The following is a 26060-nucleotide window of genomic DNA, read 5'->3' on the forward strand; positions in this document are numbered from 1 at the left end:
TGTAAGTGCTAAGAAGTAAAGATTTTCACAAAGCGATTGATGCCCTAAAGGTGAATGATACTACTCTCCGGAGGAAGAAGAGCAAGCATGCTTTTCAACTGAAGTAGTCCAGGCAGAAACCGATCTCAGAACTGTCTGTGCTGCAAATCTTCCAAACAATTCACTAAAGCCCATGCAAAACCCAGTGCAGTCTGCATTCCCGGCTTCCCTGCTGCATGCTTAGGATTCCCCACTCTCCCAGCTGCGCACAGGAGACCTAGAGACGTTTGCACCGAGCAAAGCTCAGGCAGGCTTTCTCGGATGTACACAGCAAGAAAGCCGGTGGAGTTAGCTAGCCCCTCCATACTCCACTCGCTACAACTATACGTGAGAAAACCAGTGGAGTTTGTAAACCCACCACCCCACTCCGGGGGGTTACACCCACTTATTTCCCTAGTGGTTCCAGGGCCGAGGATCCCCCGGACTCCTTGGGGTACACCTCCAATTCCCGCTCAGGGGTTGCAGGAGCAGGGAAGCCTGGGGGTTAAACCCCCATTCCCCACGGGGGTTGCAGGGCGGGGGATCCCCTCGGCGGAGGCACCCCCATGCCCCACGGGGGTTGCAGGGCGGGGATCCCCTCGGCGGCTGGCGGGATCCCCGGGGGGTTGCAGGGCTCCCTTCTCCCGGCCTCTCTCCGTCTCTCCCGCTCTAAGGCGCCGGGCTCCTCCGCTCTTCCCGCCCCTTAAAGGGAGGTAGCGGCAGTTAAAGGCCCCAGGCCCCGTGTGGCGCGGAGCCGGCGGGAGGGGAAAGGAGGAGATTCACCCCAGGCCCGTGCGGCGCCGAGCCCTGAGGGGGGGGCAAGACCCGGCGATGTCGGTTTAACCCTGCCCTGGGCCGGGCGGCGCGGACTCGGCGGGTCCGGGCCGGGCGGGGGGCGGTGTGTGTGGTGGTGGTGGTGTGGTGGTGGTTGGGGGGGGGTCACCGCCCCCCCCCCCCCCCCCCCGCCCGGCGGCGGCATTTCCATTCAGGCGGCGCTGAGGGAGCCCGGCGCGCCCGGTGCATTGTGGGACTGGGCTGGGAGTCCCGTTCGCGGGAGGAGGCGGAGGGAGGGCGAGGAGCGAGCCGGTAAGAGGGAGACCTGGGGAGGGGAGGGGGGGCAGGCGGGGAGATTTAAAGGGGAATCCGCCTCCGCCGTTAACACCCGGCCCTGCGCCGGCTTGCGGCCTCCTCGCGCGGCGGCGGCCGGCCGGGGACCCACGGGGCTCGCCTGGCTCCGGCCCCAGCCCCTCAGCCCGGCCGCCGGGGGGGGAAGGGGCTGCCAGGCGCCGCCGGGGCCGCTTTAAAAAACTCCGCCCGCCGAGGCCGGCAGGCGACGGGTTAAATTTTTCACCCGCCGACATTTTTTTGGCTGCCGCTGGGGCCCCGCGCCGTGGAGTCCCCGCGCCGGGTGGCCGGGCCGGGCCGGGCCAAGGGGGGGGGGGATGGTCTGGCGCGCGCGCCGCTCCCGGGGAACGTTCCATCCTCTCCCCGGGGCTGCGGCGGCAATGGGGGGCGGCTGCGGCTCTTCGCCTCTAAAAGCTGCCCCGGCACCTCTGCTCCCGGCGAAGGGTTAACTCTGCTTCTACTGGCATTTTTACCTGCCCCTTCCTCGTGCCTGTGCTGAGAATAATTTCGTGGCGGGGGAGAAATTATCCCCTCCCCCCCCTTTGCAAAGATCGGTTTGTAGGAGTCTCATTTGGGGACGGGAGGGGGGTAGAAGGGGATTGCTGCGTCTACGGCTCTTTCCCTGTGCGCGGCCAGCCAGGCTCCCCACACGGCTGCACAAAGAGCAGCAGCAGCAGCAGCAGTAGAGGCCCTTGTCTGGTTGCCTTTAAAGGCAGCAGCTTGAAATTTAAGGTGTCCCAGAGCCATGTCTCTCTGCAGCCCTCTCTGCAAAACTCCATGGCGAAATGCTTGTTGCAGTTCTTCACCTTGTAGATGTCCCTTACTTGTGGTGCTATTCCCTGTCCTTGGGTTTATTTTGGGTAGGTACCTGGCCCTGTTCTGGCAGGTTTTTTTTTTTTTTCCTCTGGCCACCCCCAGGGTAAAACTTTGTTTATGCGTTGTAGAGTGGTAAGGGTTAAATGCTAGCTTTTAATATTTGTCATTGTTTTAAAGTAGCAAACATCTGGAGTATGGGGGTGATATGTTCTAATGAGGAGGTTTGTTTATTTTGCAAATACGCTTAATGCTAGAAACGCATGTTTGCATAGGGTGCCAAAAGTCACATGAAATTGGATCTTGCAGGGTTGCTTCCATGGCAGTGCATGAAATACGTTGTTGCATGCAACACATTCAGATCTTTACCAAAAAGTCTTTTGTGCTCCTTTCACTATTGAGGTTTTTAACTAAATAATTTTATCACTTGTCTATTTCAACGTTTATTTTTAAAATCAGGGAATATATTTAAGTGCATGTATTAGTCCTCAAGACTATGAAGAAAGTTCTGCTTGTTGCCTTTGGCCTCTAAATCCTTTCATATAGAAGAGGAAAAGGGGTGCTAAGTATACACCAGTCTTTGGGTAGGAGAAAGGAAATTTTGCCCACTTGGAAAATGCTACTTTTTACAGTTTTTTCTGGAAATAATTAGGTTGTTGAGTTAAAAAACTCTCTTTCCATTAAAAGTCACTTTTTTCTCCTACTTCTCTTGACAGGTTGCTTTCTAGGTAGTATCATTACTGATAGCTAGAGCGTATTGCCTTGCATTGAAGACAAAACTTACACGCCAAATTCATTGCTCATCCAAGACACGTTCTTGTAATGAGCGTTTTTGGATTACTGCCCAAGCTTGGGCTTTTGAAGATTTGTTTTAAATAAGTGACACGCCTCCCAGGGAAGGAGGGAAAACACTGTGAAAGGGAATTCAGTTCCTATTGAGAAGTTTTCAGGGACTTTAAAACTTGAATTGCTTTTCTATACTATATTCAATAAAATAAAATCTGTGAGAATTTGTAGAACTTATTAGGAGCCTGTGTAGTTTGTTGGTAAGCAGTACATTGGGGGGACCCAGTTGCATAAGGCTTTAGATGCATTTTTTTGAATGCTACAGAACGTACTGAATAGAGGCCAATAGTGGTATTGAACTTTTCAGCTTAACCCAGTAACAACATAATCAGCAGTAATACATTTTGTCAGTGCTGCATGTTGAACAATTTTGATAGGCATGACATTTGCTTTCTAAGACTTGACCGTATATAGGTCACTTTAAATAATTCCAGAAAAACCTTTTCTCCGAGGAAGATAAATTGTACCATGTCACCACCATTCCTGTTTAGAAGTTAAACGCTTCAGTTAGGCCTCTTATTAGTTTTGGAGTGTGCTGTATGTCTGACTCAGAGTGGAAAAAGCGTTCTAAAATTAGACGGGCATTGTTAAGAATTTTATTAAATGAATTTCATCTGTCTTTTTACATTAACTTTCTAATGGGCAGCTAACTCTGTCCGTTCCAAAAAAAATTCCTGAGAGGCATGAACTTTGTTTCTTTTGAACAGCTTTAGTAAATTAGCATCATAAAAATGTAAAGGTATCATATGCTTTTAGAGGAAATATCCTGAGTAACTTTTTTTTTTCTTAATGCTTTATGTTACCAGCACATAAGTTATCTATGGAAAATACACCCTTGCTGTACATAGGTGTATTTCTGTTGATTCCAAAGGAGTTGTGCCCTCTTAGCCAGAACAGAGCTTGCCCTATTGTTTGAAAGGAGTAATTTGAAATAAAGAGGCTATTGACTGAGGATCTGATCTTGCAATGAGCTTAGTGTACAGAGATCCTGGTGCCTGAGAATGTAAGACTCCTCTAAGGAGTTGTCACCAATAACTAAAACTGTAACACTTCTGTATACAGCTCTCTATGTTAAATGAGGTCTATGGACATGTGGGTATTTTTTGTTTGTTTTTTGTTTTTGTTTTGGTTTGTTTTTTTAAGTGAAACTCTTCTAGAGGAAAAATCATATCACTTCTCTGACTGGCCTGACAGTGTTATAGTTTAAATGTCAGAAGATGGAAGAGGAACGATTCCCTTGTAGCCTCTGGAAACTGACCTTGTGGGATATGCTCACCTGTTGTAACAGATAATCTTTGCTCAATGCTTTGCTTTACTTAAAACAACAAAAAGACTCATCAAAATATTAATGAAGGGTATTTTGGAGATGTATTATTCACTGTACATACACAAAACCGTTGTCTTGTAGATTCTAAGCATTTTCTAATGTTCCCAATTTTTCTAACTAGGTTGATCAGCAGAGAAACCAACAGATACATTTGCTCAAGGTGGGAGGGAAGCTACCACTTTGTGTGAGAGAACCATGTCTGTTCGGGAGTCTTTTAACCCAGAAACTTATGAACTAGACAAAAGCTTCCGTCTGACTCGATTCACTGAACTTAAAGGCACAGGCTGTAAGGTGCCTCAGGATGTTTTACAGAAACTGCTTGAGTCCCTACAAGAAAACCATTTTCAAGAAGACGAACAGTTTTTGGGAGCAGTTATGCCCAGGTTGGGTGAGTATTTGTCCTCTAGTAACAAGTGATAATCCTGTTGTTTCCCTGTTTCATAAACCGATCAAGTAAGTAAGTAAATTGTTAGTCTCAATTTATTAGTTTAATTTTAAAATAAATTAAGGTGGTGTCATGCATATGTATTAGCAAGGTAGGGATTGTGTACAGAAATGCAGTTGTCATCTAACAGCACTTGCTGTACAATAGTAATTTTGTACGGTAATTATTAATATCCTTTCTGTAAAACACTTAACTATGAAGGGGAAAATAGGAGCTATGAAATTACCCTAAAAGTAGAGAGACAGTTCTTTATTATTATGAGAAGAACAATAATCTTTTTCACTTTTTTCTGTACACAAATTATGTAGTAACCAAAATAGTAACTGTTTCTAAAAACAAATGTATCCATTTTAGTATTTCCTCAGTGAATGCAGAATAGATAGTTTTGAAACAGTACTAGAACTGTAGTTGTGGGTTTTCCCCCTAAAATATTGCACAGATTATTTTCTGACTTCAAGTGAGACTGAGAATTGATTGTAAGTAAAGTAATTACCCAGCTCACAAATCCAACCTCCCTTCATTTCTAAATTGAATCCACAGTCATGATCCAAAAGCCTGATTTCTTTTTTTTCCTTTCAGTCCTCTCATTGTGTCATGTTCTTTATAACTTTTATGTTCTGCCTGTAGAGGTTTCATGGGAAAAGCTGTCTTTACAAGACCTCTATGGCTCTTGCCAGATTTGCTTTCTCTTGGGTATTTGCACAGTGATGCAAGGAGAACGGAAAAGTAACCTGCAGAAGCAACCTTCACAGGGAACAGGGTGCATGTGGGTATTTTTGATACCAGCTACAGTACCTAATATTGATATACATAAATTAGTCAATATAAAATATTGCCAATATTAATGGTGACAGGTTTTTAATTCAGTTCATCTGTTTATTTAACCCTGTGTATTTAATCTCTTCTCCACAGTGCAAATTTTAGAAATTCCTCCACTTCAGGCTTGTTGATTTAGGGTCTGTTTTTGAAATTATTTTACTATTATTTAATTTGCCATACAGTGACCCCACTTTAAACAATTTTAATGTAACTAAATAGCCCTTAGTAGACTAACAGGTCACAACATGGTTTTCTAGAAGAGGGCAGGATCAGTGAAAATTAGTAGAAAGCAAATGGTCCCGCTTAAACAAGGGCAACCTTTGTATGAAATATATATATATATATATGAAGTAATTGTGTATGAGGCTGGGTACCGATATAATTTAAGAGGATCCCATGATAAGGGATACTCTCATCTCTATTTGGCCCAAAATTTAGTGTTTGGGTGTCAGTTTTTTGTTTAAATAGAATTTTTTTTTAAATGATGCTTATTTAGTTGGTTTTAATTAGTCCTCTGCAGTTTTTCAACCCACAGTTGTTCCATGAGAACCAGAAAGCAAGACTGGCTCGAAACAACAATGAAATTGTTAGTTTCGTTTTTGTTCAGCCTTATGAACGGCAACAACAAATGGGGGCGAGGGAAATAAATTAAAAGCTGAAAGAAATTTTTAAAACTTATTTTCTTACCTGTTTTATTAATAGACTTACTAAGCCTTTTTAAAATGTGCTTTAAAATGAATATCCCTTTAACAAATGCATCAACACATTCATTTGGTGGTATTTGTTTTGATGTTTTGTGCTTCCTTATCCATGTTTATGGATGGTACTTCTGAGATGCTGTTAGAAAGGAAAATACCAATAATAGGATTTGCAGAATTGGGCCCTACTCCCACAAGTAATTATGACTTGCTCAAATAGTCCCATATGCAGTCAGGAATACTTCCATGAGTAAAAGAATGCATCCTCTGAGCTGTTATTTATGGCAGAATCTTTTGCCCCTGTGAAACCCCACTGAGATCAATAGAGCGTCACACAGTTGCAGAGTGTGTGTGAGTGTGAGAGAGAGAGAATATGAATCAGTTTGCAGAATGAGGGCCCAAGACGTGGACTGTAGCACTATTTGCATTTTTTCAAAGTACAGAGGGCACATTCTGAGGGGATATTCATAGCCAAACCCATCAACCACTTCCATCAGCAGTGGTTCAGTTTCAGCAGCTTTCTTGGTATGGATTTATTAGGGTGGAAGACCAATGGATTACAAAGCTTATTTACCAAGGAATGCTGCTACATAGTCGGTGATCACGTGGGCACCAAAAGATTTGGTGGCACAATAAGACCTCCAATGACGGATTTAGATTGAACATCCAGCGAGACTGTGCTAAGGATCTAGCTAGAGATTGATCCGGGCTGCACTGGATCTGCAAGGAGGCTACATCCCTTTGAGATTTGCAGTGTAGATAACGATAATGAATTATTACTGAAGATTAAAACTGTTATCATATTTTTGGCAAGGTGGACCAAGAACAGCCAGCCAGCAGACTTGAAGTACACCTGCCAAGTTTTCCCCCATAATGATACAGTACAGGGCAAGTGTTTTCAAAAAAAGAAACCTCCCATTGTAATTAAACTTGCCATGCATTATTAAATTGCATCGGATTGTGACTCAGGAATGTTTAGCTCTTACATTTATAGCTTTCGCACTTTAGTTTCCTGCCCCATTCTCAAGTTTTTCTTTGTCTCTTGGTTTGATTTGTTTCCAATATACCTCTTGTAAGGAACAAAATTGTGATGATTGCTCCTTTGGCAATGGCTTGTACTTCATAGGCTTGTTCTACAAATTCCTTTATTGAGAATTACAGTCATCGAAGTGATGAGCAAATTATTCAGTTGATTGATGATTTCCTGTCCTTGCAGGAATTGGGATGGACACTTGTGTCATTCCTTTAAGACATGGTGGTTTGTCTCTGGTCCAGACAACAGATTACATTTATCCCATTGTGGATGACCCTTATATGATGGTAAGTTGGCTAAACTTGCAATTACATGTATCGCTGACTTTTTGATTTGTGCTTTCATTAATCTGATTTGTCTACATCGGTGGGAACTTGCTGTCTCTTGTACAATCAGCCATTGCACTGGTTGGTTTGTCATGTTCTGTGTCTCTCAGAGATATGTATGAGACAAAGAAACTCTTTCATATTTCCACTCACATGTCATTCCCATATTTGCCAATGCAGTTGCAGCAATGCTTTCTAAAGGTAGGAATGTCAGGAGAACAGCAAAGATTAAAAACAAAGCTGCCTCCAACTGTTGCTCAATGAGTCAGTTTGGTTGGGAAAGTGCTATGGAGGGAAATGGGGGTTCTCTGTGAGGCATTGGGCAAACTGGTTCAGATTAAATAGAAAGCCTCTCTTGTCCTCTGACCTACTCAAGGAACCAAATTCCAGTTGGGATGTGTTTTGAGGTTCTGAAATTATTAGATAAAATTTCAGGACTGGAAGAATCCAAATAATACTTAGCAATTATATGGCACTCTTCAACTTCTGCGCTCTTTGCAAAATTACTAGTCTCCTCAGGACTCCTTTCTGTATTGTTTCCACCTTGCAGATGGAGACACTGAGATTCAGAGAGATTATGGCCCAGATCCAATCAGGTACTTAACCCCCATTGATTTCAATGGGAATTAGATGCCTACATAGCTTTGAGGATTTGGGTCTACATGACTGGTCCAAAGTGTTATAGCAAGTCAGTGGCAGATTGAGGATTAAAGTCCAGGAATAATAACTTGATCAGGATTCGAGGCTGGCTTCCAGTTCTGTACCCAGATTATATTACTGCTTCTTTCTCAAAAGAGATGCATGTGTTTTTACAGTGCTATGTGTGCTGGTGGTGATCTGTATTACACACCCAAAATATATTAAAAGTATATTATTAGTTTTGCAATGTCAAAAGTTAGAAGTTAGGAAATGCCAGAAATTAAGGTTGCCAGTACTACCTTGACTCAGCTCCCTGGGGCATACGCAGTATACTACAATCTTTAATAACACAGTCACATACTATTTTTCCTATAGAACCCCTGCATCACGCAGTACACAGGATGGACAGAGCTCAGGCAACCTTCATTTTGACATTTCCTAACTTCTAACTTTTGACTTTGGAATCTTACTAATGTTCTTTTAACCTAGTTTGTTGTGTGTGGTTTTTAAGGTTTTAAAAAAATACATACTGATAAAACAAATTCCATCATGTGGCATCATAATGGCACCCTTATGGTTCATCAGTTGAGTTGGAACCTTTAGGTCCACCATGCAGATCTCTGCCACTTGAACTAATGGAGTAACTGATATAATAGTTGGTTGTCAAACCTCTGCATGGACCAGCACTAGAGGGGGATGAGACACACTTTGCCAGTGGATTTCCTAGATATTTGCTGACAGCAGAGGAACAGTGAAACTCAGAAATCTTGGGTTCCTTTTGAGGCCCTGGAGGGGATGTTCTCGTGTGGGTGCTGACTCTTTTTTTGACCATTTCCCCCAAGTTTGACTCCTTCTCTCCATTCTGCCCAGTCCTGTCTCTTCTTGGCTCCTTGTTCCAGTCCTAGTCTCTGCTCCTCAGACTTCTCACCCCAGTCATCTTGTTCAGCCTGTCCTAGTCTCCCCTTCTGGGCACACTCTGGGTTCCAGTATCCTTGCTCAGCAAATCCCAATTTCTCCACTCCTGGCTCCTCATCCAGTCTGTTTCTCCTCCCACCTTCCGGTCTCCTTGTCCCAATTTCTTTGCCTGGCTAGTCCCAGTTTTCCCTCTGAACCCCAGTTCCTTGTAAGATCTGTATTTCCTCACCCACCAGACACACTGGTTCCCAGTCTGTCTCGTTGTCCAGCTAGTCCCAGTCTCCCTTTCTTCCCCCCAACTGCCCCTTCAATCTCAATATTCTTTCCCGCTGCAAGTCAAATGGCTCCAATTCTCACCTCCCTCCTTTCTCTCCTGTCTGTATTCGGATCAGATGGCTTACTCCTTCATGACTTGGGGCACCAAAAGGAGAGATGGGGATGCCCTGTTCTTAGTTCCTGTGACTGGCCTCACCCCAGCCTGACGCAACAATTACAGGGAAAGGCCTTCTGAGTCCATGTAGCACTGGGTTGAAGCATGGTCAGTTGCTCTGTGGGGATAGCACATGACATGCAGTCTGGGTACTATTAGGAGCTTTAAGGGGATAGAGGTCAGAATCTTTAGACATTTTAGCTCTTAAGCTCCACGAAGTCTTTACTGAGCATATGCAAGTTGTGATCTATTTATTTTTCTTCCAAGGGCTTATAACTGGGACAAATTTGGGTGGATTTTTCACATGGATAGCAACAGGCTCATTTCCGGCATGAAGGCCACCCTCCACTGCCAAATTTCAAGTCCTTGCTTCAAAGTATGTCGTTGCTAGATCATTTCTAAGTAAAGGTTGCAATAATTTTTTAACATCAGGAAAATGTTGTTTTGCCCAGCTTTGTATTTGGAAATGGCTGAACCATTTTGGCTGAAATTTTCCAGCAACATTCAGCCTAAGGCAGATTCCAGGCATGCAGAATTTCAATCCAAATGGTTATAGTTTGGCAAAGTTATAAGCAATTGAAAACAGGTCTTCTAATGGGAAGTGTTGGGGAGCCTTAATAATAGGTAGTGTGTGCTACAAGCCTGGCCTGTAATATAAGAGAGGCATGGTTTGAGTACAGGAGCAGAAGAGAGGCTGTTCTTGGGGTATTTCTATTACAAAACTAGAAATGTTGGCACTCTTGTACAGCAGAATATCACACAAGAATGTGATCTTCCAGCCTTGCTTTCATGAGTTGTCCTTACTCCTAAAAGTAGATCCATTTATTTCAGTGGAACTAATCATGTGATTTAAAGGTTTGCAGGCTGAGGCATCAGTTCTGCAAACTGAAAAGGTTTGTATAGTTCAGACTAACATCCAAGATCTTGGACACTTATACCCAGGCTAACCACAGTTATGAACCTGCTAGTGTTTACCAACACTGGAGGCAAAGTAAGTGTGTTTCCAAGTTTGTTTCCTTCTCAGTTTTCTCAGATTTGAGATCTGAAATTCCAGAGTTTGTCTCCATGGTGGTTTTACCTATTGGCAGGGTGTTGCACTGACCTCCTGCCACTAGACCAGAGAGCTGTTGTCATTGTGGTTTTGAAAACCTTATCACTCATTCTTAAGAGAGCATAAACCAGCAGCTTGCTTGGTAAACACTGAAGATAATGCTTAATAGTTTGATAATCCCAGTACAGAAAGGAAAATGACATGCTTGAGCCTCCTTAATCATCTACACAAAACTAGCAGTGGGTCTCCTTGGAGCCATTCAGTGTGCATAGTGAGTAAGCCTTTTAAAATTTAAAATACTGAACCATATTCCAGTTCCAGGTACATGCAGTGGGCAGCTGTGTGTGTGTGTGCGTGTATCTGAAGCTGGATGGTGGTCCACTATGGTCAGATTGGATGCTGTAAAATAGTAAGGTGCAAAGATAGAGACATGGTCTTTGCTCCAAAGAGCTTGCATTCTAATATAACTCATACAGTGAAGATTTGCACTTTAGTTTAAATATTATTATTATGTTTTTGGGGAAGTTTTAGAAAAATGGAGTTTAAAAACATAGGACCAGATTCTGTTCCATCTCTAGAAATGTAAATCCAGATTAACTTTAATAAAGCCCAGTGGAGTTACCCCAGATTTACACCAATGTAATTGTGAAGAGAATTTGATTGTTTGGGGGTTTGTTTAACATCCCTTCCCACTGGGCATGTTCTTCATCAGGGAGCTCAGTGTCTTCAGCTCTGCTCCCTCATCAAGGAGTGTTTGCTATCTCTCCACTCTGCTCTCTACATTCTGACACAACCTGGTTTGTAGGCTAAATAAGCCTTCAGTTAAGCCTGCATTAACTACATTATGTCCTGAGCGATTCCTCTGCGTTTCCATTGCCATCAGTAATTGCACAGGTATAACTGATGGGAACTTAGTAAACAGTTCTGAGATAATGATAATAAGGACTAGAATCCAACTCTCGCTGTCTCTTAGCTATGCTGGTTCGGCGGGGCTAACAGAAGTAGAAAGTAATATAAACGTACAGAGCTAGAGCCTCTGCTGATGTAAATTGGCACATTATTGCTCCATTGACTTCAGTGGAGGTATCACTTAAGCCTGTTGAGAACTGGGCTCATTGTCATTGAAGTGAGAAGCTCTGACTCTGAGTACAGGCAGGGAGCAGACCTGTGGAATGAGAACGTGCCAGTTTTACAATCTCTTTCAGAGTGTAACCAGGTGTCAAAGGCTAGGACCATCCTGTTCACATGAAGTGTTTTATCTGAACATACGGAAATGCTGATCTGGACTTCTTTGTCTTTGTTTCTTCGCAGGGACGTATAGCCTGTGCCAATGTCCTAAGTGACCTTTATGCTATGGGGGTCACAGAGTGCGACAACATGTTGATGCTCCTTGGGATCAGTAATAAAATGACAGATAGGGTAAGGTCTATGATGATTACTGTGAAACAAATGGACCCAAATAACTATACCTGCCGCAGTGTGTTATCTTAAATGGACATTAATGTGTCATGTAAAGCTAAATGGTTTTTTCCCCTCAGTTTTGGGCCTTTTTAAAAAGGGGCATGGTGGGTGGTCTCATAGGTGCCACACTTAAGAATCAGTCACTTGCATATTGATAGGACTTCTGTGGTTGCTTGCCAACAGGCTGGTCCTGAACAGCTTTTTCTCTGGCTGCACATTTTCTGCCAGTACTTTAGTCGTCTTCTCCCAAATGGTGTCCCTGTTCCTGCTCAGTCCGGTGCAGTAGGGGTCCGAGGCAGCACTTGGATACCATGTTGATAGGTGTGGCATAAGAACTTGTATAGGCAGAGCAGAAAAAGAGCTGCCCTTTTGGAGGAAAAAATGACCTGGGACCCTGGTGATTGCTCAGCTGGGGGGGATAGTGGGAGGCAGAGAGTAGAGAGCAATCTCTTTTTCAGGGGCCAGGTGCCACATCCCACCTTCCATGTGGAACTAACATCCTGTGGGCTGCCCCAGATTAAACAGCAGGAGGATGTTCTGAATTTGCAGAATTTTTCTCAGTCCATAAGGAGCAGAGATTTGGATCTGTGCTATCCTTGGTTCACATCCCAGCTCCTCTCCCTCCTGTATGACCTTTTGGGGATGTTCCTTCAACATTTTACAAGGAGCTGTGAACCTGTGACAGAACCGTATGGAATGTCAGTTGCTGGAGGCTAACTTCTTTTTTGGGGCTTGAGCCAGTTTTTGTTGAATGAGAATCTTGCCCTTGACTTCAGTGGGAGCTGGACTGAGTTCCTAATACTCTGATCCAGTTGTAAAATGAGTAGACACTGCTTATATGAAACTCTGACCTCTGTACTTTGATCTGTAGGAAAGGGACAAAGTGATGCCTCTAATTATCCAGGGTTTCAAAGATGCAGCAGAAGAGGCAGGAACATCTGTGACTGGTGGCCAAACAGTGTTAAATCCTTGGATTGTTTTAGGAGGAGTGGCCACTACAGTCTGTCAGCCTAATGAATTTATAATGTAAGTTAAATCACGGAACAAAATCACATGGCGCCATGTCAAAGGGTTAAATAAAGGTGTATCTTCCTTTTTAATACCATGTGTTCTTTCTTTTAATTTCTTCTGTTAAATAAAGATGTATTTTCTCAGCTTCCTGAGTTCTCAGTGCTTGGGTACTATGGTGATGGGTACCTTAGTGATATCTAAGATTGCTGCCAACATCTTTCTTGCATTGGTTTACTTTTTTGAAAAGAGGGTTTCACTTCCAATACATTGTGCGCATAATATGCTCTTCAAGAGGAAGATTTAAGTTTTGGAACCTTCAGAACTGAACACTAGTTGAGGACAGATACCCTATCCAGTTTTTAAAAACCAGGGTATTGATTTTTAAAATGGTATCTGAAGTACCATATTAACGATAGTTAAGAACACATGAAATGTCACACCAGTGCTGTGCCTACAGCTTTCAGGCTACCTGTTACCTTGTATCTGACATTAGCCAATGTTGATGCTTTGGAAGAAGGCATCAACCCTTTCCTGTGTGGAGTATTATACCATAAGAAGGAATTTCTTCCTGACACCAGTTGCTAATTCACGTAAGCCTTGAATTATGAGGACTGATAAACATGTCCTTTGTTTTTTCTGTCCCAATGAACCCAAGAACTTAATAGAAAAAACACATGATCTTATGCAATTACAGGCACTATCCTTTTTATAAAAAGACCTAATCTCCTTTTAAATACATTCATAAGCTGTTTGCCTCAATAATATCTTGGGGCAGTGAAACACACATGGTAATTATATGGTTTTTTTTTTTAAAGTCATATGTTTCTTCTAAAAATACACATTTTAAGTGCAATCTAGCGTATGGTTCTGTGAAAATATAATATCCAAACTAATACTCCTATTCAAATGTAAATTTCACTTTGTAATTAATATGTGAACACTTTGTTTGCAGGCCAGACAATGCAGTGCCAGGAGATGTGCTTGTGTTGACTAAACCCTTGGGAACACAAGTGGCTGTAGCGGTCCACCAATGGCTAGATATTGTGAGTAAACTGCTTAGAATGGAGTGAAGTGTCCGTGATATTGCGTTAAGGGCCACAATAATTTGAAATGGGAATGCTCACTTGTGTAAGAAGTATTTAAGGGGATTGCTGTCTTATATCCTGTGTGTTTAGATTACAAGTTCTTCAGGGTAGGGGTTGTCTGCTACTCTGTGTTTGTACAGTGGGGCCCATTTTTGCTTGGTCCTTAGGCCCTACTGTAGCAAACATGATTAATACACTCCAAAGCTTTTTTTATGGTTATCTGGATGCCTGTAGATGAACAAAGCAATGATTTGACATCCTTGGTGTACTACTGGCTCTGTTGAAGTCAGGGGCAAAACTCCATTGACTTCAGTAGGGCCATGATTTCACCCAATGTTCATGGACTTTCTATCTATGTGTACATGGAAATACCTCTACACTCCATATATTACACCCTGAGTTTAATAGTGCAACTATAGATACTTTATGTACATGGAAATATTTCCATGTGTTACTTAAGACAAACATAGCTACTGAGCTGAAAAGTGATTGTAAAATTGGCATCTGTTTATGTGACTTGGCTCTCATTGTGTCTTCTGAATTACCACTGCTTAGTTTGCAGTTTAAAAAGATGCGTTTTTATTGTTATGGGGACTGCAGAGCCAATAGACTGACAGAAGCGTGAGCTGGTATCTAATTTGCCTGCAGGGGTCAGCCACTGAATTGTCAGATGAATTCTAATTCCAGAATCTTTATTGTTAGCAAAAGGAGGGGGGGAGAAACTAGCTTGATGGTTGAGTCTGAAGAATGGGCAGCTAGAAAAAACATTTATTTTCTCTTTTAAATTTATAAAAGAGGATCTAAGGTCTGATCTTGCAATCTGCGTAGCTGCAGAACTCCATTCATGCCAATCAGATCTCAGAATGTGTGGGCCTGAGAGAAAATACTTAATGTGAAAATCATTGGTGGGAAATAAATGTGAATCAGCAAGATGACCTTTTTATGGTCTATTTTCTGACCATAATCTCACTTATTGACATCTTTCACTGACATACAGACTTGCAAATGAAAGCTATTCTGATGTTCCACATATTTCAAGCACTTCTAATTTTCCTTGACTGTCAACGATAGCACTTTCTTCTGTGAAAAATAGGCAGAAAGGAAAATGAAGTATATCTTTTATTCCCAGCAAAAGAAAAATTCTGTTGCGGTTGCATCTCCCCGCCCCTCCCCCCCTACTTTTTTTATTTTTAGAGACAACTCAGATTACCCATCATATTTATCTATATATAAAGCTTCTAAAGGGGTATTACTTTATATTATATAAATAGATTCTTTGTACCGGAAAATGCTTTGAAGAGAGACTGCATGGTACAGCAACTTTGTACAGGGAAGAAAGGAAAGCTTGAATATGGAGATCGATTACAGAGTAAAAAGTGAGCTAAAACATAAAATATGGTAAAGAAGTAATGAAAGGTTCTTGCAGAGTATAGCTACCGGGATCATGAAGTGGAAGGATGCAGTATTAGAAAACGTGAGTAGGTTTGTGTCATTCATAGGCAAATATGAAAAGGAAGATTTTTAGAGTGAGAGTAGAAGATAAGAAATGATGCAGAGAAGATCTGGAGCCCATATCTTCCTCCTTCAGTTGTGTAGTTGCAGGGACTGGAGCAAACACTGAAGAGCATGGAGTGAGATTGCTCTGACTTGCAGATATCTAAGATGGGTCAGTACTTGACTGGCAGAATTTACAAAGGAAACTGTATGCGCTACAGGAAGTGGTGGTGGTGGTGATGATATTGGTAGGTGGAATTATCTTGAGTCATTACCAAACCAGACCTCTTGCACCAGGCTGGAGCAAACTGTGCTACTGGAAGTACTCTCCTTCAGATGCTGGTTAACACCAACGTCCACTAGCGGTTATTAATGATTGTGTAGTACTCTTTTTTTTTTTTTTTTTTTTTTTTTTTTATAAGAGCGTGAATCCCAGTGTCCTGACGCAATTTCAGCTTGGACAATTACATTTTCATCTATTTAAATTCTCTCCCTTGGTTTTTCATTGCATAAACTTTTCATTTCCAATCTTAAGCCTGTTTTGTAGTGTTCCTCTGAACTGTTTAACAGTCGATTTGTTTCAATCCAGAAATGAATTAAGTGATCATGGCTATATATATATCCATCTATCTATGTTTGTATGTATAAAAGGGAGAACATTAAAAAGGAGGAGAACCTTACAGGACTGATACGATCCCAGCTTGCTAGAATGAGAGAGTGCTCTACTCTACAGTGCTCAGAACTGAGGGAACAATGAAAGATCATTTGCAACTCTTGCTGTCAGTCCTGAGGTTTGAACTTTTGGGTACTGGTGGCCCAACTTCTTGGTGGAGAGTCCCCATCTGTGGAATTAGGAATTGTTCCCTTTCTTTGTCCAGAAGTGCCTTGGTTTACTAGATGTCAGGGCATGTTGCAGGGTATATCTCTTTTGATCCTGCATGAGTTCTTTCAAAGGGAGGAGTTTACAGGATAGATTACCTACTGCATCTGCCCATAGAGGGCAGTGTAAAATGTGTACAGCAGTTAAATGTTGTGCCTAATAAACCTTTAAATAAAATGCCCTATGAACTGCAATATCTAGGCACAACAGGCTATTCAAATCTAAAAAGAAGTTTCTACATTTATATTTCTGCAAATCTACAGATATTAGTAAAATATCATTGACTTTAAAATATCAGCTCTTTAAAAATTAAACTAAATATTCTGGAAGTGGAAGTGCATCCTGATCAAAGTTGCCTAAATTTGAATGCGTTTTAAAACACACATCCACAAAACTAAGAAAGCTGACTAAATAAATAATGTCTCTTCTTCTACCAATAGCCAGAAAAATGGAATAAAATCAAACTAGTGGTAACACAAGAAGATGTGGAGCTAGCGTACCAGGAGGCAATGATGAACATGGCAAGGCTCAACAGAACAGGTATAAAGAATGAGAATGTCCTAGAGTTCTGTTTTTTGTTTTGTTTTTAAATCCACATTTAATTTCATCTTTCTGCTACGGGGAAATAAGCTACATCAGTTCAGCCTCTCATCTTTAATCTTTTCAGTGTTCATGAAGTAAGATTAAAAAGCGCCCTCTTAATTATATAGCAAATTATATAACAAATAGTGCTTGAGATGCATGTTTTCCAGGTGAATGAAGTAAATAACACATGAGTGAGTTAGAGAACATTTTAAACGGAAATACATGGGGTTTGTGCTGCTGCTTTTTTTTGTCTTCTCTCTGATGCCCAGTGAAGCCCTGAAAGTAGAGCTGGTCAAAACTTAAATTTTAATTTTCACAAAATCTTTTCAAATAAATGATCCCCCGCCCCCATTTTTGTTCTGAATTCAAAATTTTGTTTTGAGGACTCTACCTCTCCCCCCTTTTCATTTACTTACCCCCCCCCCCTTCCTTTTTTCCCCACTGGAAAAAGTGTTGTGTTGATACTTTCTTTCAGTGTTCTTTTATGCTTTTTACCATAGAAATATCAAGCACTGTCTCTCTGGTCTTTGTTGGATGTCTTTTTGGAGGGGTAGAAAACTGGATTTGGGTTTTTTATCCTTAATTGAAGGTGCAGAGATGTGTTAAATCTTTAAAAATCTCTTCTCTCACTTACTCAGATTTTACTTCCCTGGAATTTGCCATCCCACTAGTCTTCCAGGAAAAAACAGACTAGATGACCTGGATTTCTAATATAAAAAACCCCTTTCAAGTCTTGTTCATACATCAGAAAGTGCTTAAAAAGAGCAAAACATTTTTCTTGCTCCCCTTTGCAGGTCACCATCAACAGCACTTAAATGCTCTTAACTAAAGCTATTGTCCTGCATGTGGAAGAGCTTTTCTCCCAGCCAGGAGCTTGGCAATTGCAAATGCCTAAGGATTCCAGGAATGCCTGGGTCAGGAGGCTCTGGAACATTATGGAGTTGGTTTTGCTTGTCTGTCTCTACTGTTTGATCTGTACATGCTCTCTTCTCTAGACCCTCAGAATTCAGTGTGCAGGTCTCACGTTAAAAGTTCTTAAGTAAATTTTGGAACCAACAAACGAATCCAATCTGAATCTGAACTTTATAGCTAAAAGGCCAAGCCAAAACCCACGACATTCACCACCTCCATCCCCAGACTTTGGGGAAACTTGGATCTGGTGCCAATCCCAGTTCCTCAGACCACTAATACACGTTATTGTCACATGATTTATGTAACATGCTCATAAATATAATTTAGTTTAAAAATATATTTTGCTGTATTTAATTACACTGAAAAACCCACTATCAAATGTTTAAAGATAATCTGCTCAGTACCTGTGAATTTCTGCTGTCCCTATGTTTTAACTGACCTTTCCACTGGAAGATTTGAATTTTGATGGGTTTTTTAGAACAGGGAGGTTGGATGGTTATTTTAAAGGTCTGTAACACCATTTCTTCAAGAGCTTGCTCATGTCCATGCCACCTAGGTGTCTGTGTGCCGCATGCACAGTCGCCAGAAGGATTTTTTTCCCCAGTGGTATCCATGAGGTCGGTTCTGGAGCCCCCTGGAGTTGTGCCTTCATGGCACCGTATAAACAGCCCTGCTGACCCTCCCCCTCTCTCCCTCGGGCCCCCCCCCCCCCCCCGCCTCTTCAGTTCCTTCTTACCACCCATGACGGTCACCGGAACTTCGATCTTCTCTTGCTCTGCAAGCGTCTTCGTAGTGGTTGTTTGAACTGATACCTGTAAATAGTCAAATAGTTTGAGTTAGTTTGTAATTATGGTTAGTTGTTATATAGGACCCCGCTTTTTGGGGTCACCTCCCCTTCCTCAGGCATGCCTGGTTCCCCCAACTTTAACCCATGCGGGACTTGCAAAAAGCCCATGCCCAGGAGCAATCTCCGTACCCCTTGTCTAAATTGTCTCACGGAGACCATCAGAGGGATCGCTGTAAGATCTGCAGGGGATTCCGCCCTAGGACAAAGAAGGAGAGGAGTCCAAAATTAAAGTTCATCCTGATGGAGGCTGCTCTCCAACTACTCAGTGCTGAGCCTAGCCAAGCCAACACCTAGTATGTTGGCTTCGGTGTGGAGCGCAACGACGTCCATAAGAAACACAGTGCAGAGGAAGGACTCTGTGTCTAGAGAACCTTGGCACTGTCACAGATCATCAGCAACAAGGGACACCTCATGGATGTGGCACCACTCGCAATCCCCTGTACCACGTAAGAAGCAATGGAAAACAGACAGAGAGCGCTTGCCGATGCCCACAACCATGGGACGTAAGGGCTCAAGCAGAGCGCGGCTGTGTTGGGTCACTCAAGTGCCGTACCCTCAGCTGCGGTACCGTCGACTCTGGCCCCAGGAAGGGGTCTGTCAAATCGGATGCCTCTGGACTCCCCTTCCAGGGAATCGTGTGAGGAGATCTACAGCTCCCCTCCACACTGTAGACTTTTGAAGCAGGCAGGGAGCTGATAGCACGGCACCGCCATCCCCTCCCAGGCACACGCGTGCTCCGGACACCAGATCACTGATGCCATCCAGGGGAAAGCAGGTATGATGCTGCAGTTGCCATCTCGCTGGCACCACGCTCCAGCAGTGTTGGGAACCATACCACCCTGGTCCCCGTGAAGCAAGTTGTCAGACTACAGCTCTGAGGCCTTACTGCTCTAGAAGAAGCCGGCACCGGTCAGAGAGCAGCACCAGAGGATTGAAGCTGGTCAGCCTTTCCCATGCCTTGTCCACCACTGTGTCAAATGTCAGCTCGGTGGCCTTTTTGGACCCTTTGGCTCAGAGGTAGCAATTTGGAAGGTCACTATTGCTCACTTCTGGAAGCAGACATCACCTTCCTCAATTGGTGATGTGCTACCACATGAAACTGGAACCAGCACTAAGCATGATGTCGGCACCGAGTTCGAGGAACCAGCGCTGCGGAACCCTCTGGGTCAAGAGACTGCCCCAGTCAGAATATCATCTTCTTTGTCCCCAGATGAAGCATTAGTAGGGTCCTCAGCGGCACTGATTGCAGATGATAGCGGGGTTCATCAGGAGCTCTTGAGGAGGATGGTGCAGAATTTGGGGCTCCAGATTGAGGAGGTCTCCGAGAATGCAAACTCTATGGTAAACATTCTAGCCCCTGCAGGCCCATTCAGGGTAGCACTGTCACTAATAAAGACTTTGTGACACAACAAAGTGTATGACACTCCTGCTCCTCTGCTTCCAACTGCAAAGAGGGTAGAGAGAAAATATTTTGTACCCTCCAAGGACCATGAATACCTGTATACTCATCCCCCACCAGGGTCACTCATAGTTGCAGTGGCCAGTGAGCATGAGAGGCAAAGCCAGAAAGGCTCCAATGCCAAAGGCAAAGGATGCTAAAAAACTGGACCTCTTTGGTAGAAAGGTGCATTCTATTGGGGGGGCTCCAACTCTGTATCATGAATTGTTTTGAGCAGATACAGTTTTAACTCTTGGGGGTCTATGTCAAAGTTCTCGGAATGTATACCATCAGACTCCAGGGTGGAGTTCGCAGCCCTCGTAGAGGAAGGCAAGGCGGTTGCCAAGGCCTCGCTTCAGGTGGTGCTGGACATGACGCATGCTGCAGCTCGCATCATGTCATCGGTGAAAGCAATACGTCAAAGCTCATGGCTACAAGCCTCGGGCCTCCCGCATGAGGTCCAACAGACGATCTGGGACCTTCCATTTGAGGGTCTGGTGCTGGTCTCTGAGCAGACGGACTTGAAACTGCACAGCCTTAAAGACTGTCAGGCTACTTCAAAGGCCATAAGTCTCCATGCTTCAGCACCACAGTGGAGGCATTTCAAACCTGAACCCCTTCCTCGGTTCTACCAATCCCAACCCAGGCAGGAGTAGAACCATAAGAGAGGTGGGAATTACAGGAGACCTCCTCAGCCTTCTACTAGCCAAGGCCCAAACCGGCGAGGTAATCCTCCAGTTCCAAACAGAACTTTAGAGGGTGCACCCGAGGGCAGCATACCAATTCAGGACTTGGATCCTTCACCCCTATTCTTATTGGACTGGCTACCCCATTTCTACTATGAGTGGACCCAGATCAAGTCAGATCACTGGGTGCTATGCATGGTAGAACTGGGATACTTCCTTCAATTCAGTTCCCCCTTCCCATCCCTCTTTAGGGACTCTTCTCACGAGCAACTTCTATCTTTAGAAGTGCCTGCACTTCTTGGATTAGGAGAGGTGGAAGAGGTTCCTCAGAAGCTAAGGGGCAAAGGGTTCTACTTCCTAATCCCAAAGGCCATTCTGGACCTATGAAACCTCAACAGATTCAAGAAGAAGTTGAGGATCCTCACGGGCTCTTTGGCCTCGATTATTCTCTCCTTGGATCTGGGGGATTGGCATGCCACCCTCAACTTGAAGGATGCATTTTTTCATGTGTTGATCAATCCAAGTCACAGAAGATTTCTCTGGTTCATAGTCAGCCAGACCCACTACCAGTTCATGGTATTTCCATTCAGCCTTTCTGTGGCCCCGCAAGTGTTTACCAGGTGTAAACACTTGCACCTAAAGGTGCAAGTCTAGCTGTACTTCCATGACTGGTTGGTCAAAGGTCACACCAAGGTGCAGGTGGAAGCAGTTGATAATCTTTATCAAGTTGGATCTCCTGGTCAATGTGCAGAAGTCAACCTTGACTCCCACTCAAAGGATTGAGTTCATGGGGCAGTGCTAGATTTGAACCAGGCCAGGACTTTTCTTCTGGAATCTTGATTTCAGACTCTATGCTCCATCATGGAGTTAAAACAATACCCCACCACCATGAAACTGCCTGAAACTGCTTGGGCACTTAGTGGCGTGCACATATGTCGTTCAGCATGCCAGACTATATGTTTCAGACCTCTCCAGGCTTGGCCAGCCTCAGTGTATCATCCGTCCCAAGACCACATAAATAGGGTAGTCTAGCTTCCTCCCTCTGTGTTTAAATCACACACCCCCCCCCCCCCAGCCCCGCCTCGGTGGCTCAATCTGCAGTCTATCTGCACAGGAGTCCCCTTCTCCACATCTTACCCCTTGCTGTTCCTGGTCACCAACACCTCAGTGATGGGTTGGGGAGCTCATCTAGAAGGGCTCAGGACCAAGGCCTCTAGTCCCAGGTAGAGCTCTCACTCCACATCAATGTAAGAGAATTGAGGGTGGTATATTTAGCCTGTCAGACCCTCCAAACCCACCTGGAAGGCAAATATGTCATGACGGACAATACAACAGCAATGTTCTATATAAACAGACAGGGTGGAGCACGCTCCTCTCTCCTGAGCCAGGAAGCCCTTAAACTGTGGGACTTCTGCATAGCCCATTCAGTTCATCTTAAGACATCTTTCCTGCCCCTGTTTTTCCAACCACCAGTGGTCTCTGTGCCCAGATGTGGTGAATGACATATTCCAATGATGGGGAGTTCCCACATAGATTTGTTTGTGACAAAATGCAGCAGGAAGTGCATGCAGTTCTGCTTCTTCCAGAATCACAGCCCGGATCAATCGTGGATGCATTCCTCATCCTTTGGACAGGCCATCTGTTCTACACATTTCCATGTATCCTGCTCTATCACAAAATCTTGCTGAAGGTCAGGAAGGAAAGGTCCTCCATAATTCTGGTAGCCCCAGCATGGCTGTGCCAACATTGGTACACCATGCTCCTCAACTTCTCAGTGGAAATTCCCCTCAGTCTGCCTCTGTTTCCGGACTTGGTCGCTCAGGATCACGGCCACTTTCATCACCCCAATCTAGAGACTTTCCACCTCACGGCGTGGAAGCTCCATGGCTGAATCATCTGGAACTAGAGTGCTCAGAATCAGAGAGGTTCTCATTGGCAGCAGAAAACCGTCCACCAGGGCCACATAATTAGCTAAGTGGAAGAGGTTCTCCATCTGGTAAACGCCAAGGAGTACTCCGCCCGTGCTGTTCTCAATACCTTTCATCTTGGACTATCTGTTACATCTCAAACAGCAGGAACTGTCAGTGTTGTCAGTCAAGGTCCACTTGTCCACAATCTTGGCATTTCATCCCTGGGTTGCAGGCAGTTTGGTCTTTGCCAGCCCCATTATGGGTGTTTTCTTAAAGGTCTAGACAGGTTATACCCTCAAACACGTCAGCCAATTCTCCAATGGGATCTCAACTTTGTACTGTCAAGACTGATTGGTCCTTCATTTGAACCTCTAGCAACATGTTTGCTTCTCTCTCTGCCTTGGAAGGTAGGCTTTCTAGTGGCCATAACTTCGGCCAAGAGAGTCTCGGAACTCAGGGCCCTCATGTCTGAGCGCCCTTATGTGGCTTTCTACAAAGACAAGGTTCAGCTGTGCCCTCACCTGACTTTCCTTCCAAAGGTGGTGTCACAATTCCACTCAGACAAGGACATATGCCTTCCAGTTTTCTATTCAAAGCCACACACCAACAGCCGAGAGCAGAGACTGCATGCTCTGGACATTAGACAGAGTTAGGTTTTGGCTTTTTATATCAAGAAGACTAAACCCTTTAGAATAACAACACAGCTCTATATAGCAATAGCAGACAGGATGAAAGGCGTTCCGGTATCATCACAAAGAATCTCTTCATGACCCATATTATGTATCAGGATGTGTTATGACTTGGCAAAAATACGGGCTCCAGCCCAGACAGCTCACTCCACAAGAGTGCAGGTGTCCTCAGTAGTGTTCCTTGCTCAGATCCTTGCCAAGACATTTGTAGAGCCACAATGTGGTCGTCTGGTCACACCTTTTGTGACACACTGTGCTATTACACAGCAAGCCAGAGACAATACTCCGCTTGGTAGAGCAGTACTGCAGTCTGCAGTTCACTGAACCCTCCTCCTATGGATCTGCTTAGGAGTCACCTACTTGGAATCGACATGAATAAGCACTCAAAGAAAAAACAGTTACTAACCTACCGTAACTGTTGTTCTTTGAGATGTGTTGGTTATGTCCATTCCAAGACCCACCCGCCTGCCTCTCTGTCAGAGCCAGCTGGCAAGAAGGAACTGAAGAGGTGGGGGGTCAGCAGGGCTCTGTCTACGGCTCCATGAAGACATGAGTCCAGGGGGCTCCAGAGCCGACCCTACAGATACCACTAGCAGAAAAACCTTCCGGTGACTGCACGCGGCGCACACAAACCTACTTGAAATGGACAGGAGAACACATCTCGAAGAACAACAGTTACAGAAGGTTAGTAACCGTTTTTAATCATCTGTCATATGATATAAATGTTACTTTCCCTGATTTTTTTTTTTTTTCTTTCTTTCTTTTTCTTTTCAAGCTGCTGGACTCATGCACACATTCAACGCGCATGCAGCTACAGACATCACAGGATTTGGAATCCTGGGGCATGCACAGAACCTAGCCAAACAGCAGCGAAATGAGGTGTCCTTTGTTATCCATAATCTTCCTGTCCTAGCCAAAATGGCTGCAGTTAGTAAAGCATGTGGCAATATGTTTGGCCTTATGCATGGGACCTGTCCTGAGACGTCAGGTGAGTGACTAATTTTTTCTCTTCAGAATTTCACAGTATTCCAAATGTGTACCCTACAAACACCAAGCGTTGAGTCTGAATGATGTTGCCAAGCTAGTCAGAGTGTCAGCCATACAGCTGCTCATAATTAACTTTTTCAGCCTGCTCCAAACCACCAAGCTATTTTGAATATGCTTCTCTCCTCCTTTGTGAAATACTGTATTATAAAACCTTTTGTGGGGACTAACTGAAACATCTAGCATTTGTAGTTAGTTATGGTTCTGAATTTCTTTAAAAACATATTTCTTTGGAAATATTAATTACAGATCAGTGAATATTTGAAAATGTACATATCCCAGTGCAGCCAGCATTGCATTTTCACAAAAGTAACAGGGCCTGCAATGCTACTGCCAATCAAATAAGTGTGTTTGTATTTTTCATTATAAATCTATCTATGAATTTTAGGGCTGGATTACCAGCCCCAGAGACTGAAGCTGTCTCTTTATTCATACATAGCACAAGTGTCAACAGTGCAGGTTTATTCCCCCACAGTTCTGTGAATGCGTCTCTGACCTAGAGACTATCACTACCAGTGAGAAAGGAATTTAGTCCCCAAAACCTGTTCAATACTTGGTCTCTCTAAAGTCTGTGAAGTAAGATGCCGGTGGCAGTAATGATTTTTGTCATATTTGCATTCATTTATTAGGAATTAGGCTGATAACACCAAACTCATTTCTCCTAAATGGCTAAAAAACCATCAAGTGGCAACAATCGTTGGTCACTACGTTCTAGTGGTGCATTTGAACTGGAGACCTGGAGGTAAACAGCTCTGTATTTGTTAATTCCCTGGCCATCCAGCCTCTTAAACTTCAAGAAGAGAGCTCTTATTCTATCTCTCTACCTCATTTTTCCTTTTGGTCTCCCCTTCTGTTTCTTCTTTTCTTTCTCTCTCTCTATTTTTGTCTCATCTCCTCTTCATCCGCCATATGTCTTATCTTTCTCTCTCCAAAAGTATTGTTCAAGTTCCCTGCAGAAAGAGGGCCCCTGGAAGCAAAACAGTCTGACAATTTGGAAAGAGGCACTCTCTCACAATGAGAGCTATAAACTTTCCTCTAGTAAATATGCAACTTACCTTGATACATTCAATTGTTCTTTAGTCATAGGTGTTTAAAGAGAAACTCTGTTCTGGGGAGACTGTGGCTCAGATGCTTAGGGTATAGAATGTGATCCCTTTCAAGAATTCAAATCCAGACCCCCCTCAGTACAGATAAAAATATCCTCTAGTGGCTGTCCGGTGACCTACGTGAATGTGTTCACTAGTCTGAGTCTATTTCTTGGTGGATAAGTGTCTGCATAACAAACACCACCTCAACTGGTACTAAGTGGCACCTGCAGAGAGGTCAAACCCTGCATGGGAATGGAGACTGAATTACTTTATTCTTTGAGGCACTTCCCTCGTGAGTGAGAGACTCTGGTAAAGCACTGTGCAGAAACTTCCATTGGTATATCCTGGTTCCTGCAGTATCTTTGTTCTGCGAATAGAGCACGTTAGTCTCAGGCTGTCCATCCCACACCTTGTGCCACCACTGTCTTTTCCTCAAAAAGATTAA

The 26060-nt window shown here is 43.7% G+C and overlaps 1 protein-coding gene across 10 annotated transcripts in view; it reads left to right on the forward strand.

Annotated features, from left to right (window-relative positions):
- The first annotated feature begins 973 nt into the window (after positions 1 to 973).
- SEPHS1 (selenophosphate synthetase 1) overlaps positions 974 to 26060 on the forward strand; it is a 30067-nt gene continuing 4980 nt past the window's right edge. Inside the window, exons 1-9 of one of the 10 annotated variants that reach the window (XM_067564584.1) lie at positions 1474 to 1697; positions 2137 to 2180; positions 4251 to 4517; positions 7308 to 7411; positions 11797 to 11904; positions 12818 to 12972; positions 13910 to 14000; positions 16857 to 16956; positions 24259 to 24471. In XM_067564584.1, coding sequence (XP_067420685.1) covers positions 4325 to 4517; positions 7308 to 7411; positions 11797 to 11904; positions 12818 to 12972; positions 13910 to 14000; positions 16857 to 16956; positions 24259 to 24471 — 964 coding nt within the window. In that variant the 5' untranslated portion in view covers positions 1474 to 1697; positions 2137 to 2180; positions 4251 to 4324. The other 9 variants (XM_067564588.1, XM_067564586.1, XM_067564589.1 and 6 more) reach the window with 9 other exon arrangements.

The sequence above is a fragment of the Emydura macquarii genome, unplaced genomic scaffold (assembly GCF_026122565.2).
Source record: "Emydura macquarii macquarii isolate MOO-44397 ecotype Brisbane River unplaced genomic scaffold, CSIRO-AGI_Emac_v2 contig_2636, whole genome shotgun sequence".
In the NCBI taxonomy this organism is placed as follows: Eukaryota; Metazoa; Chordata; order Testudines; family Chelidae; genus Emydura; species Emydura macquarii.